General features: G+C 40.6%; 1 protein-coding gene across 5 annotated transcripts in view; it reads right to left on the bottom strand.

Moving 5' to 3' along the window:
• LOC131239773 (high mobility group B protein 15-like) overlaps positions 1 to 14,051 on the bottom strand; it is a 33,152-nt gene extending 19,101 nt beyond the window's left edge. Inside the window, exons 1-3 of one of the 5 annotated variants that reach the window (XM_058237639.1) lie at positions 13,906 to 14,051; positions 13,172 to 13,438; positions 7,827 to 7,905 (exon numbers count right to left, since the gene is read on the bottom strand). In XM_058237639.1, coding sequence (XP_058093622.1) covers positions 7,827 to 7,905; positions 13,172 to 13,416 — 324 coding nt within the window. In that variant the 5' untranslated portion in view covers positions 13,417 to 13,438; positions 13,906 to 14,051. Of the gene's footprint in view, positions 1 to 7,826; positions 7,906 to 13,171; positions 13,886 to 13,905 lie in introns of those variants that run through there. The other 4 variants (XM_058237642.1, XM_058237643.1, XM_058237641.1 and 1 more) reach the window with 4 other exon arrangements.
• Positions 14,052 to 14,800: the final 749 nt, after the last annotated feature.

Genomic DNA, 14,800 nt, shown 5'->3' with positions numbered 1-14,800 from the left:
TCCGTAGAGACATTCTCTTATTACAAAAACAAGACGCACTTGTGTGCATATACTGGGCCTAACGTAGATCTGTTGTGTTGTTTTTTTGCTGGGAAAGAGGTTGCGCACGTTGCTGTGTAAGAAATCCACCAACCTTCTGCACGCTGACCGATCTCCCATCCACCGTCCTTCATGTTATAAAAAGAACGAGGAGAAAGAGAGAGGATGCTTAGATCTTGGGCAACCGTGGAGGCTAGGACGTGGAGCGGGCTGGCAACGAGTTTTCCTTCTTCCTTCTTTGGTTTTTCTTTTCCTTAGTTTATTTTATGCTTTTATTTAAGAGATTTTAGCATGTCTATAACAGGCTAAACCTCTTAGCTAGGGCTAAGAGGTGAAGCTTGTAGTGTGGTTGGAATGTTTGCTTGGTTTTGATTCTTGTTTTGTTGAACTCGTTTGGATTCTAGTTTAATTATAAGGAGTATTTTTAGTTTTTAATGGTTTGTTGTGACTCAAATTACAATGGACCTGCGATAGCTTAAGATATTCTCTTTTCATGTATTGAGATTGTGAACTTGGGAACCCTGTTGTTCACCATCGTCTCATGGGCATGGTTAGGTGACGGAATCCTTCCTAATTTTCACAATTCTCTTATGATTGGTTGTGGGTTTGGTAAATTGCTGTTGTTTGCCATAGTCTCTTGGGCATGGTTAGGTGATGGGATCACTTCCAAATCTTCACCACTCTTATCTATTAATGATTAGATCCATGAGAAGTTAAGAGATCTGACAAATCTCTTCCTACAAATTGGATAGGATAGGACTCTGATTCCAGTTGTGTCCTTGAATCAATGCAAGGTAGCTTCCTAATTGCTACAAGTGGATCCTTGGCACCCTAGTTCCTACCTTTATTTTTATTAGTTTTTAATTAATCTATTCACAATTATTCTCTTCCTTTTACCTGATTTAGATTTCATCTTATTCTATTTCTAGTTCGAGTTATTTTCATATTACGTACAGGTTTCAGTCCCTGTGGATTCGACTTCGGTCTCAACGAGTTTATTACTACACTACAACCCTATACTTGGGGTGTGAACAATATTTAAGCCAATTATTAGGCTAAACCAATCATCAAGTTGGTCATAAAAATGGGCCCATGAATTCAAAATACCTACAATAGCGCTAGATTACATAATCAGATGCTACAACTAGAATTCATGGCTCTCTAATCTAGACTATTGACTTGGTGGGCCCCAGTAAGATAGGACCGGTTTTCAAAGTATCGGTATCGCTATAAGTTTCGCTAGCTAGGGATATGGAAACAATATCAATATTACCAATAATATCGCTAATAACCGGAAATGCGGGGAAACATAAGAAAAACGGTGGAATTTTCAGCGGAACTTCAGGAGATGTTAAAATGTACATATTTGCATATTTAGAAATAAAAAATTGCAAAAAGAATGCATATATAAGAAAGCATGTGTTGTTATAAGAAATCAGTCCAATCATCCCATCTCGGCCTATTTAACCGTCCAACATTCCATCCAAACATCCATCGATATTGCAAAAATATCAACAACACATGATATTTCACTAAGAAATCATCAACAATTGGAAAGGAAACAAAAGATTGTGGTCTCAATATCGCATATGTTGCGATATCGATGATATCGATATTCCATCCAAACATCCATTGATATTGCAAAATATCAACACATAATATTTCACTAAGAAATCATCAACAATTGGAAAGGTAACGAAAGATTGTAGTCTCAATATCACGCATGTTGCGATATCGATAATATAGAGATATTATCAATATTATCAATGACAAATTGAACACTATATACAACCATGTGCCCATGAAAAAAAAAAGTTTAAATAATTTTTTTCTAACAAACAAAATTTTGATGATATCAATACGTTGGCGATATTATTGAAATATTGTCAATACACTTATGATACAAGCATTACCTAAAATTTACATAGTCAAAAATATTGGCGATATTGATGCGTTGGCAATACAAGCGACATCTAGAATTTACAAATATTGACGATTACATTAGCGATATTGATATGTTGGCGATACTTAGCGATACATTGCTAATACCTGAAATTTCTAATATTACCAGCGTTATCGGTATCGCTACCAGTGTTATTTGTATCGCTGAGCTAGATATAAATAATATTGGAGATATTTTGATAATATCGGAGATAATTCGAACACTGGATAGGACCATGTAAAAGGCATGTAAAATGAGACAAGATCAATTGCTTGAAGAACAAAAGGTTGCATAGGGACACATGGACAATCCAATCAATTGATTCGAACCTTTACATCAAGTTCAGCCCATAATTAATGAACCATTAAGAAAAAATCACACTAGTTAAATGATTGTAACCATCCAATCAATAGCCAAAAAATTGCCAAAAAATGGAAAGTAAAAATTGTTTATGAAAATAATAGGTCCAATCAAGAATTCCAAACATTCAGTTGGAGGGACCATAGTTGATTGCTTATGGTTGTAAACAACTCCTTTGACTATGTGCTCCTAACCATATCATCCATGGACTGGAAAACCAATGGCTACAAGAAAAAAGGCCGAGCTCCAGATCCACGCCACCCATCAGTTTTTGACAACTCATTTTAGGGCTTGGGCCCAAAAATAAAGTAGATCTAAATCTCAGGTGGGCCACACCACGAGAAACAACGGTGATTGAATGCTCACCAATAAAACTTCTTGTGGGCTATAAAAGTTTTGGACCAAGCTGATATTCGTGTTTACCCTTCGTCCAGGTATGTGTGACCTCATCAATAGGTTGCACAGCAAATAAACATTATGGTGGGCCCTAGGAAGTTCTTAATGGTCGACGTTCAACCACCATTGTTTCTTGTGGTGTGGCCCACCTGAGATTTGGATCTGTTTCACGTTTGGGCCCAAGTGCTAAAATGAGATGCAAAAACTGATGGGTGGTGTGGATATACCAAAAATACATTAAGGTGTGGACCCCACTTTCACAGCCTCACCTAATCGGGCCCACTGTAAACAAAAATTAAAAAAGGAAAAGAAACAAACTAGTCATAACCCTAACTACAGAGAAGCAGAAAGGGAAAGACAGAGGCGTGCAGCGACCCTAATTGCAGATAGGGAGAGGGCACTGATTGCACAGAGAGAGAGAGAGAGAGAGAGGTGTGCGGCGACCCTAATTGCAGATAAGGAGAGGGCGCTGATTGCGGAGAGAGAGGGGGAGAGGGAGGGGATGTGAGAGAGAGAGAGAGAGGCGTGCGGCGACCCTAATTGTAGATAGGGAGAGGGCGCTGATTGCAGAGAGAGAGAGAGAGAGAGAGAGAGAGAGAGAGAGAGGCATGCGGCGACCCTAATTGCAGATAAGGAGAGGGCGTTGATTTTAGAGAGAGAGAGAGAGGGAGGGAGAGAGAGAGAGAGTGGTGTGCAGCGACCCTAATTGCAGATAGGGAGAGGGCGCTGATTGCAGAGAGAGAGAGGGAGGGGGGGAAGGGAGGGAGGGAGGGAAAGAGGAGAGATAGAGAGAGAGAGCTTACTAGAGCATTGTTGTCATGGAGGTGTGTTTCCCCCCTCTTTCCCTCTTTTTAAAAATCAAGACCGTTGGCATGAAAGTCACTTACAGGGAAGTGACTTCTCACCCCCAGCCCTTGAAAGTTTCACCATCTTCCGTGATTTTAATCCCACAATTTTTCCCTTCATGCAGTAGCAGCAACAAGAGATCCCCATTTGATTGAGGGATTAGCATGGTTATCCACTCTTTCAAAAAGGAACCATCACCCTCACCCACCCCCAACATGGTCACAATCTCAAGAATCGTGCTTGTACTTGGTCCACAAACGAATTGAATGACAACGTCTCCTCAAACGCAACCTTGTCCCCCAAGAAACAAGAAGACCCATTTGAGACATCCACCCAATTAGATACTCTTCGTGTTGAAACCATGGAATCTCATAATAAATAGGGTGCTTCAACGACAGTGGCTTCTGGCACCTGCCCCCATTGGCTAATACCACACATGGGATGGCCAAATCTCCAATAGGACTCTTCAAGCAAGGGGGATTTTAAAAAATAAAAAATAAAAAATAAAAATGAAAGTTTGAATCACCCATGCGGTCCACCATGAAACACTTGTCACACCTATTGTGATCCACACACCTTGTCGTCCCACAAGACATTCAATCCCTGGCCATTGTTACAACAATCACCAAGCTCTACTATACTTTCCATTCATAATCGTGAGATCCAAATTCTGGGTCATTTGCATCCAAATGTCTATTTAACTTATCCGAAATTGTGGGTCTATGATCCTTTTATTAATTAATTTGTAATTCAAATTGGTATTACAACATAGAGATTAATATGATACTAGAAATGTAATAGAAGGGATGCACTCCAGTGGTACCAGGAAGTAGTAGGGCCCACATGATGAATTCATGATATCCTACCCGTCAATCAGATGAGTAGCCTCACGCTAATCCAGGGCCCCAAAAATCAGCCCAAACAGAAACTTAGGTAGGCCACAACAAAGGGAACAAGTTGAGAGGGGATGCCAATTGCCAACCATTGATTTGCGTTGGCGGTACATCAAATTGTGCATGTGGAAGACAAGCCATCCAAACCCTTCATTTGCCATTGATGAAGGATGAAGACAAAAATTAGGTTGTTCTACAACTTAGGCAGGCCCCGGTGAGAATCAAGGATGGGCATCTCCTCACACCTTGTTCCCTATGCCATGGCCAACCAAAGTTAGATCAAGCTGATTTCAAGCTCTAAGAGTAACCTGAGGGGACGCATCTAATGGATGTATTTGATGTGCAACATACACCACATGGACCCCACTCATGTCCGGTATCATTGTATGCTTATCATAATAGAATACCATGCATGTAAGATGTAGAATAGCAACATTCACCAATTCATAAATAAACAACAATATATGTGTCTAGCTACATATATGCTTAGTAGCATGTACTAGAGCGACTCATCTGATATTACTCTTAGGGGTCGTTTGGATGTGAGTCAATGGAGGTAAATGGGAGGAATTGGGAGTAAATGGAGGAAAATAGACTCTGAAATATGTTTGGATGAGAGTAAATGCATGGAAATGAAATGAATTTATAGTAAATAGGCATGTAAGTGAAATCCTCCCTCAAAGAAGAGATTGGAAGTAGGGTGGAATACCTTTCTGGGCTCCCTTGGAGAGTTGCATTAGTAAACAAATGTGTTGTTATGCACATGTCCGTCTTACACGTGGCACACTAATGATACTCCAAAATAATTCAATTATCAGCTACATCACTTAACTCACACCAATGGAATGATCCAAACCGTCCAAAGGTTGGCCATCTAAATGGATGGTTAAAAAACATTGGCTAGTTGCTTGTTCATGATCCTTCTGTTTGTGGCTCACCCGAGGCTCAAAATTTCCTCATTTTTTACTGAAGTATATATTTCAATGGGCTTATTACAATCATTCTGTCAAACAACACATATGTACACTAATTTGCGATATTAAAGCTGATTTAGGATATCACATATGTTCCCGTGAATATATTAAAAATCCAATGCATTCCAATTCCTGCTATTTACACAGCCAAACAGAATATTTGAATTTCAAATGCATTTCATTTACTCCAATCCAAACACGACTAAGTTAAGTCATTTACTTCCAATTCATTTCCCTCCAATTCCACTTCCCATTTACCTCCCTTTACAAGCACTCCTAAATGAGCCCTTTGCGGAAACACATACTGGATGAAGTGGCATACCCAATACCCACTCCCTTCTTCCTGCTTTATTCATTGTACTAAAACCACAGAAAGAACACACCTACCGATTATCAATCTTCTTCTTCTTCTTTAAGAAATGGCAACTCAATCCTTCATTTTCTCCCCTTCAATGAGGATATTTCCAACATCAAGAGGCAAATATTCAGGCTGTTAAGTAAAATAACTTCAGCATACATGGTCATTCCTAAATAATGTTGTCAAGCAGTGGTTACACTGTATCTACAATCACGCCTTTTCCTTGATTTGGCTTAGTTTGAAGAAGTGGCTCGCAAACGCACTCACCTCATTTGGTGTACTACTACAATAACTTTCTTCTTTCTTAGTCATACATATCATCTAAAATGAGAGAGATTAAGATTGAAAGAGAGGAAGAATGCTCTCACCCTCCTCTCTAAGGCCAGCCTGGTCATAGACTTGTAAGCAATCCAAAGTGCAAAGGAAATGGGTGGGGAAATTGCGGATAGCAAGCCCTATCATGAAGATTATCAAAATATGTTCAAACCTCTTGGGCAAAAGAAGAAAAAGGCCAAGGTTGGTTCTGATTTTTTTTTTTTTCCCAAAAAACCAATTTCCAACATCAAAAGGCAATATAAAATATAACTTGCCGTAATCGTTCCATTCTTAATGAGCAATAAGCAGTATGGTCCACTCAAACAATCCAGACCATTATGCTCATGTACCCACCTTCTTGTAGACACTAGCAACATCCCCAAATCTTTTAATTCTCATATGTCAAAAGCAACAATCAATCCAGATCATCTACTAATTCATACACTAGGGGTAGTTACAAAAATCGACACCAATCAGATGATTCTATCTATCTGACAAACAGCATGAAAACTTTACAGTCAAGATTGAGCAGAGAAACAAAATAAGTGCATTCATCATCTTGCAGCATCTGTATGATAGACATCACTATGATTGATTACAACTCTAAAAGAGCATTTCGGTTTCATGATGGGAACCATCCAATTATTGCTCGCAAGAAACGGATGGCAGTAATGAAATGCCAATATTCAAAGGGTTAGGATCGCCCCAATCAGCCTGGATTTTTTTCCACAGCCCACCCTAAGTTGTATGAATTAGAAGATGATTTGGATTGATGATTGGATTTCACCATCATAATTAAAAGCTTTGGAGACGCCACTAACGCCCTTATGAAGGTGGGGATGTTAGTATTACCACCTATGTTTGTTTGTTTTTTTCTCTTTTTTTTTTTCCCTATACACATATATGCATGCATGTCCATACTATTTATGCATCTACATACATATAAAATACATATAAGAATATAATGGAAAGAAGCATTTCTGTAGTCCATCTATTCTATGCACATTAACCTGACTTGGCAAATATAACTAAGAGATGCTACTATAATACAGAGTGCTTCACAAAGCAAGACATACATCACCAACTCATATACATAACAAGTTTAACCAAATTCCATCTTTTAGCACTTGGACATACAGGTTAACTTTCTTTTAACACAAGTCACAGCCACATACTAGGCAAGCATGTGACGTCAAGATTTTGCACTTTTTAGGAGATATGGATTTTTTTTATTTTTTTTGTTACACACGCACTCACGCCCTACACACACTCACGAACTCACACCACAGTGGGATTTCACCACAATGGGTACTCAAACCCATGACCCCATGTTGAAACTCTTGTGAGTCTACCACCGAGGCATGAGTAAGGACCCTGGTGATATGGATATCAATCAAGCTAGACTCTCCTAGAAGTATCGTCAGTGATTACATCCAAGCATGCTTGAATTTCTTAGCCAATATTCTATGCTCTAAGCTACACCAGAAAGGCTTTACCATTTGGCTTTGAAAAGAGAGTTTACATGTAAATAGTGAATTTATCCTCACGCAAGATAAGGCAAAAGGTTCATACCAAGACAATAGATACATTGTCAATACCAAAATGCTTATATTGAATTCCTTACACATGCCATCATTCTTAAAAACAAAGGGGACAAATAACTAAAACCATACTAAGAACAAGATGCGCAAGGAAAATATTACCTTTTCAAGACCACCTCGAGAAGTCACCTCCACAAAAAGTCGATGCAGATCAAGCTCCTTTCCTCCTATAGTAGGCACCCTATAAATACAAGACTATTAGCAAAACAAAAGGACTGGTAATATCAGAAGGACCCAAAAACAATAACAAAAACAAAAACAAACAAACAAGATGCAAAAGCATGGCAATAAAAAGGTAATGCTAAATTATGCACCAAACAAGGTATTCGAACAACAGTCACGTGTACGGCCGTTACATAAAGGTGACGGTGGTAACCGTTATGCGCTAGAGGCCTGTAATGGCCGTTATGACCCATATTGTAAACAGTAACAGCGGTGGCCATGACGGCGACCATTACAATTATGGAATACCTTGGCACCAAAAGAACCAAAGCAATATTCTGCAAACAATGACTCAACCACATATACGTTCTAGCCCAAGTATATATGAACAAAAAATAACCAAACGTCTGTTGACATTCTGTTTGTTGCTGTAAAAAACTTCCTAGCAAGACCCTTACCTTCAGAAATTTATCACTTAGACATGACCCATGTTTCACTTCTATTTCTCCCATTTTTTATCATTTGACATGCATTGTTATATTAGCCCATGTATGATAACTCACAATGCCAAGACTGGTGAAAATATCTTTCAGAACTACACCAATATTCACAAGAGATTGCAAACGATCACATAGGGTGTATGGCTCTCTAGACTCAAGGATGAGCAAGACAAGAGGATGTATCAACCCTGCAGAAACTGAATTTTCACATTCTTTTTGGCCAAAAATGGCTGCATGATATTAAAAGCAAATATCTATGTACATATCAATGAAGAGCCTTCAAACTGAAGCTAAAATAAAATTTAGATTGGGACTCTATCTTAGATCTTTCTATGATTAATCTTATTGGCAAGTGGAAAAGTTTCAGGGCGAGTTTGGGTTGTGGTATTAAAGTGGATTAGGAGGGATAGGATTGTAATATCCCTCCTCATTCCATACTACCCTTATTTGGAGGCCCTTTTTATCCGGTCGAAGTCTTCAATCCCACGGATTCGCTCAAAGAGAAGGGATTACAAAATCCAGCATTGGGGAAATTGCCGGGTTACATCGCATCCTCGAGCCCATCCCGTTGTCTTTGCTCATCCACCATACGGACTGCGGGATGTGAAGTTTCCGTCAATGGGAGAGGGTTTCTAATATAGGGGCATTTTCACACTGGGCTCAAGTGAGGTCGCCTGTTGGATGCAGGGGCACACTCGGGCTGGGTGACACATGTGATTTGGGGCCCACGGGGGAGGTCTCGTGTTCGAGACTCCTTACCAGGGGTGATTAATGCGCATTTCACACCGGGCTCGAGTGGGGTAGCCGGTGGGATGCAGGGACACACTCGAGGTGGGCGGCCCATGTGATTTGGGGCCCACGAAGGGGGTTCGGCCGAGGTCCTAACCCATGAGATGTGGGGCCTGGGCTATGAGATAAATGGATTAATTTGCCATACTCTAATAGTTCGAGCTTTTAGAGCAAGTGGTTAATTGTCCTGCATCAAATTGGTATCAGAGCGAGAGGTCTCGTGTTCGAGACTCCTCACCGGGGGTGATTAATGCAGGGGCATTTTCACACTGAGCTCGAGTGAGGTCGCCTGTTGGATGCAGGGGCACACTCGGGGTGGGTGATACATGCGATTTGGGGCCCACGGGGGAGGTCTCGTGTTCAAGACTCCTTACCAGGGGTGATTAATGCGCATTTCACACCAGGCTCGAGTAGGGTAGCCCGTGGGATGCGGGGACACACTCGAGGTGGGCGGCCCATGTGATTTGGGGCCCACGAAGGGGGTTCGGCCGAGGTCCTAACCCATGAGATGTGGGGCCTGGGCTATGAGATAAAGGGATTAATTTGCCATACTCTAATAGTTCGAGCTTTTAGAGCAAGTGGTTAATTGTCCTGCATCAGTTTCATGGCGGGTTTTGACGCAAATGGCAGGAAAGTCTCCCTTATTTACTACCAAAGGTCAGAGATCGGACGGATAGAGGGAGAAGGGAGCTCCATCATAATCAATGGGTGAAGAGAAGAGGTAAGCCCCTTCATCGCAAATTTGCTTGATTTTTCCCAACAAATTCCCCTTCCCCTGTTGCGATTTCATAGAGCAATATCGGTCCTTATTCGGCTAGTTCATTGCAGGCAAACCTGAGCAGAACGATTTGGAGCTCTTCGGCCATATCTCATCGTTAATCATCCCTACTTTGTAGGTAACGTTGTGTTGTTATGATATTGGGGCCTTTTTTTCACACCACTTGTTTCTTCCCTTTTTACATGGCATTAGGTATAGATCATATGCATGCGTAATTTGGTGAGATAGGGGATTAGTTTAGTTGTTTGATTCCATGGGAATTGCTTTGGTGAGATAAGGGATTTACAATCGCATCCATGGGACCCACACGTTGGCTACAGTTTGCCCAACCCTTCCAAACACTCCTTCCATATCCATGCACGTATCAGTTGAAACCCACAACCGTGCCAAATGTGTCCACCCCCGAATTCCATGGGATTGTGGACTGTACCATGCAATCCAAACATGACACGGCAGGAAAAACCGTGGATCTCCAAATTCGAATGGAACATCGCCCATCCAAACAGGCTCGGTGGAATTGGTTGTTTAAAGCACTCCCAGGACATCCACTGACATCTTGCAATGATGGCGGTTGTGTAATTCCATCCCTTATAATCCCATGGTATTCGACGGGCCAAACAGGCCCTTATCTGGAGCAAAGTGGACAATATTCCAAGGAGCAACAGTGGCTGTATGTTCAACAAGGGGCTGCTGGAAGTTTATGGTCAGTGGCTACTTCAATCCAGATCAAGGCATAGAAGGTAGAGGGTGGAGTTTCATTCGATGCTACAGGGTAGATGTCCGCTCTTTTTTGGGTCCAATCAAGGCTTCAAGCAGTCTGCAAGCATCTTCAAATGCCCGCCAAGTATTAGTGACATACAATGTAACCACCACAAATGAAAGCAGATAAGGGTCATTGGCGACAATATAGATATTGTCAAATGGGTGAATGGAGATATGGATGCTCCTTATTCATTATTTATTGTTTGTTGGGAAATTAGCTCCCTTGCAGCTGGGCTAAACATTTCGTTTGCCCAGGCAGTTGACAATGCCAATTCCCTTATCTTTGTTTTGGGAACTCAGCTCCTCTGCCTTAATCTTTAATGAAGTCAGTTATCTTTTCAAATTAAAAAGAAGAACAAGAAGACCACAATAGAAAAAGGTGTCACCATAATATATGATATGAATGGATTTGAGAATCTAGTTGCAGCCGAGCTGGCAAAGAACAAATAGCCAGGCGAGTCTCAACCTTTGATGAGAATGTTGTTTGACACATGTATGACTATGTGTTGGTCATTTAGTCATTAACTTGATTAGGTACCAATAGAATCACTAAATTGCAAACAATTGCCCAGGACATGCTTGAAGTCCCAAAATTTACCTCAGCCTTGTCATAAAAATTTAATGGGCTTTCTATGTTAATACGGAGAGACTCTTGATTGAGCTTTCTCACTCGTTTATTGTAATCAATCTATGTAACAGACTATTAGATAGCGCTTGATTGTAATCAACCTATCTAATAGTCTATTGCATTGCACCTGTGGGAGTTTTATCCTCTTATTGCCGGTCCCCAACCCGAATAAAGGAGGGTTGCATCAATTTGGTAGCCGGCGTCAAAGTTACGCCTTAACTTCCAACATGAATCTGAATAGTATGACATTCCAAACTCATGCTAGGGCGTTCCTGATAAGTGACTTGATGCATTGGAGACTTGATGACCTATATGGTCTAATTAAAGTTATAGCCCTTGATAGTGGAATGGCAGAAAAGGATTCATGTAGCCGACCCCAATTACTTGGGATATGGCTTAGATGGTGATGACCCTTGATGTTGAAAGCTAATCAAATTCCATACATGTTTGGATGGAGTATTCTGTTTTCACATGCAAAAGTTTCTAATCTCAAGAGGGGGAGACAATAGTAGAAAACCATCCAGTAAGAAGGGAGACATTTCTTCAATGTATATTAGCAACTTATTAAAAGGGAGAAGGGAGTGTTTCCCCCATCCCTTTTAATGTCCATAAGTGTTTTAAAAAAGGGGGACCCACCTCCTCAGGGAGCTGTCATATACTGAGATTATTGTTGTGCTGTTCTGTTTTAACACGGACCATGTCCCATGCGATGGAGAAGCACTCAGTGGCAGATAGATAGTCAGAAAATCAAAAGGAGAATGAGAAAGGATTTTTTATTTTTTATTTTCAAAAGGATGCAATCTACAGTTTGAATTACATGTCGCATTCAACAAAGGGTATTTCCTTCTCCTGTGTTGGCTTTTGCAGGTATATCACACAAAGCAACACCTATAGTTGCACAAAGTGTGAAATGAAGCGGTAACAGATTCGGGTGCAAGAGCATGGAAGCATTTGTTTCAAGAAGTTTGCAAGCATGCACAGCTAGGAAGAAGGATTGGGAGTGCAAGCCCAAAGAAGGATCAAAAGCATGAACGGCAACCATTTTGCAGGATGGAGCAACTGCCGCACCCCCAACTTGGATCTAACTCATTCTTGATGTATTGTACTCTTTTTTGGGGAATGATAGAGCTGCCCATCATCAAACATATAGTATGCTGAAATAGGGAATTCCATGCACGAGTGGGCTATGGTCTGGTGATCCAAACCGTTGATCTTATGGGACCTCCCGTCAATGGAAGGGTGCCCAAGAAATCATCCAAATCGGAAGTTCCTGATACTTCAAACATTGGCATATAAATGGTCATTTCAGATTGCAAAACACAGCAACAGTTTACATTCAATGGATAATTATTTTTTTTATTTTTTATTTGAAAGGCCAAATGTCAAAGGGTCAGGATCTTTCCATCAGGAAAACTCACAGAGGCCAGAGCATCACCCATCCACCCATAGTGGGGCACCTCAGATCAAAGGTCCAGAACACCTAACAACCATGGTTTAAAAAATAGTCTGAAATCGGTACCGCTCACGAACAACATGACTGATATCAGCCCACATTGGCCCAAAACAACCCGATACAGAGCAATACAGCCCCAAATCAGTCACGACGGATACGGTCCGCCAAAACCAATTTGCAAATAATGCTAACAACAACAGACACACATACAATACCCTACAATTCCTCTCATGTTTTTAATGTAAGACGTTATATAATCATTTCAGAGAAGAAATTTGAGGAGATTATATCATCATGGCAGAGAAGAAATATCCGATGAAAAGAAAAGATATACAGAAAACTAATGAAGAAAAATTCAAATAAAGAGCAACTAACATGAATTTCGTTCCCATGGTGGCGTGGAGCTTCTCAAGCGTATCCATGAAGAGCTTGCCATTACTCAGGACTTCTTCATACTTAGCAAGCGGCGGTGGGTAGGGGCAGTAATTCGGAGGCAAATCTCTCCCAGCAGAAATCGGAAGAACGATCGGAACCGAAGAAGAAGAAACCACAGCCACCTGCTGCTGATTCTGTTTACTCCCACCCACACCACCTCCACAGCTACTGCTACATTCAGCCATCACCGCTCCAAACAACCCTCACCTTCACCGTCTGCCCAACAAACATCAACAACAAATCCAAAACTCGAAACAGACCAGTTTTAAATCCTACCAGATTCGAAATTGCCAAATCAACGTAAAACCAAAAAGAGAAAAAGAAAAGAAAAATCGTACGAGTAGTAGTGAATGAGAAGAGGAAGTCTCCATTACTGCTATCTCGATTGATGGTAAAGAGAGGACATGACAAGTAATAAAAGAATCTTTCAAGTCTCTTCTCCTTTTTAGCTTTTCTCACTTTTAAAATCAAAAGAAAAGCGATTTTTTCAAACCTTTTCATTACTGACTCACTCATGTCTTGGGATTTCAAATCAATATGTTTTGCAGATGTACTGTTTGCAGAAAAGAAACAGAAAATTCTCTTTTATATTCCCTATTCATATAAATATATAAATATATACACATATATGAATAAATAGGAAAATAGGATAGAGAGTGGTGGTATAAACATACCTTATGGTAAGATGGATTTTTTATACTGAAATGAAATGAGAGAGAAGATGGCAAAGGGTAATGGCTTTTTCTTTTTATTTTTTAAGGGAGGAAAGAAGTCCAACTAACCTCATATAATCTTATCATTTTTATTTTATTTTATTATTTTATTTATAATAAATAAATATGGGTAGGAATTATTAGATTAGAAGGATAGGTATATGTGGAGAGGGTCTTGAGATTAGGAAGAAGAATCCCATAGCATTTCACCGTTTAAAACATAGGTGCACTCATTGTTGTGGGAATCGAATTGTGTGGGCCCCACGTGAACTTTTAATCCAATCCAGACCGTACATCGTTCTCTCCCCGTCGTGATTACCGCAGATACTAAAAATTAGAATGGGAAAGCATTTAATGGTCCACAACACAGGGAAAAATATAAAATCATGACTATTAACTCTAAATTCAAATGGTGTGGCCCACTTAAGTTTTTCAATGGTATAATTTTTTACTTATATGTTCATCCTAGTGGGGTGCATCTGATGAATGGATTAGATGATATATTCACATCACGGTGGGCGGCATGAACTGTAGGGAAGATTTCATGAGTCGGGATTCCCATTCCCACTGTTCCTTGTGGTGTAGCCCACCTGAGTCTTCGTTCGGGCTGATTTTTGGCGTCATCGCCTAAAATGGGAGGGCGACCGGGTGGATCCGAGACGCAGTTAACGTGGGCCCACAGCAGTCCGGTTCCGACAGAAGTAGTAGTGGCACCCCACCACCACCCACCTAGCTGGTGGAAAAGCTCCGTGGGCCCCACTATGATGTTTTATCCACGCCGTACATCCATTTCTCCAGCTCATTTTAGGCTATGAGCCCAAAGAATGAGGAAGATCCAAAGCTCATAGGAGCCACA

Source organism: Magnolia sinica, chromosome 3 (genome assembly GCF_029962835.1).
Source record: "Magnolia sinica isolate HGM2019 chromosome 3, MsV1, whole genome shotgun sequence".
NCBI classification, from domain to species: Eukaryota; Viridiplantae; Streptophyta; class Magnoliopsida; order Magnoliales; family Magnoliaceae; genus Magnolia; species Magnolia sinica.
This window is presented reverse-complemented; position numbering and strand designations above follow the sequence as displayed.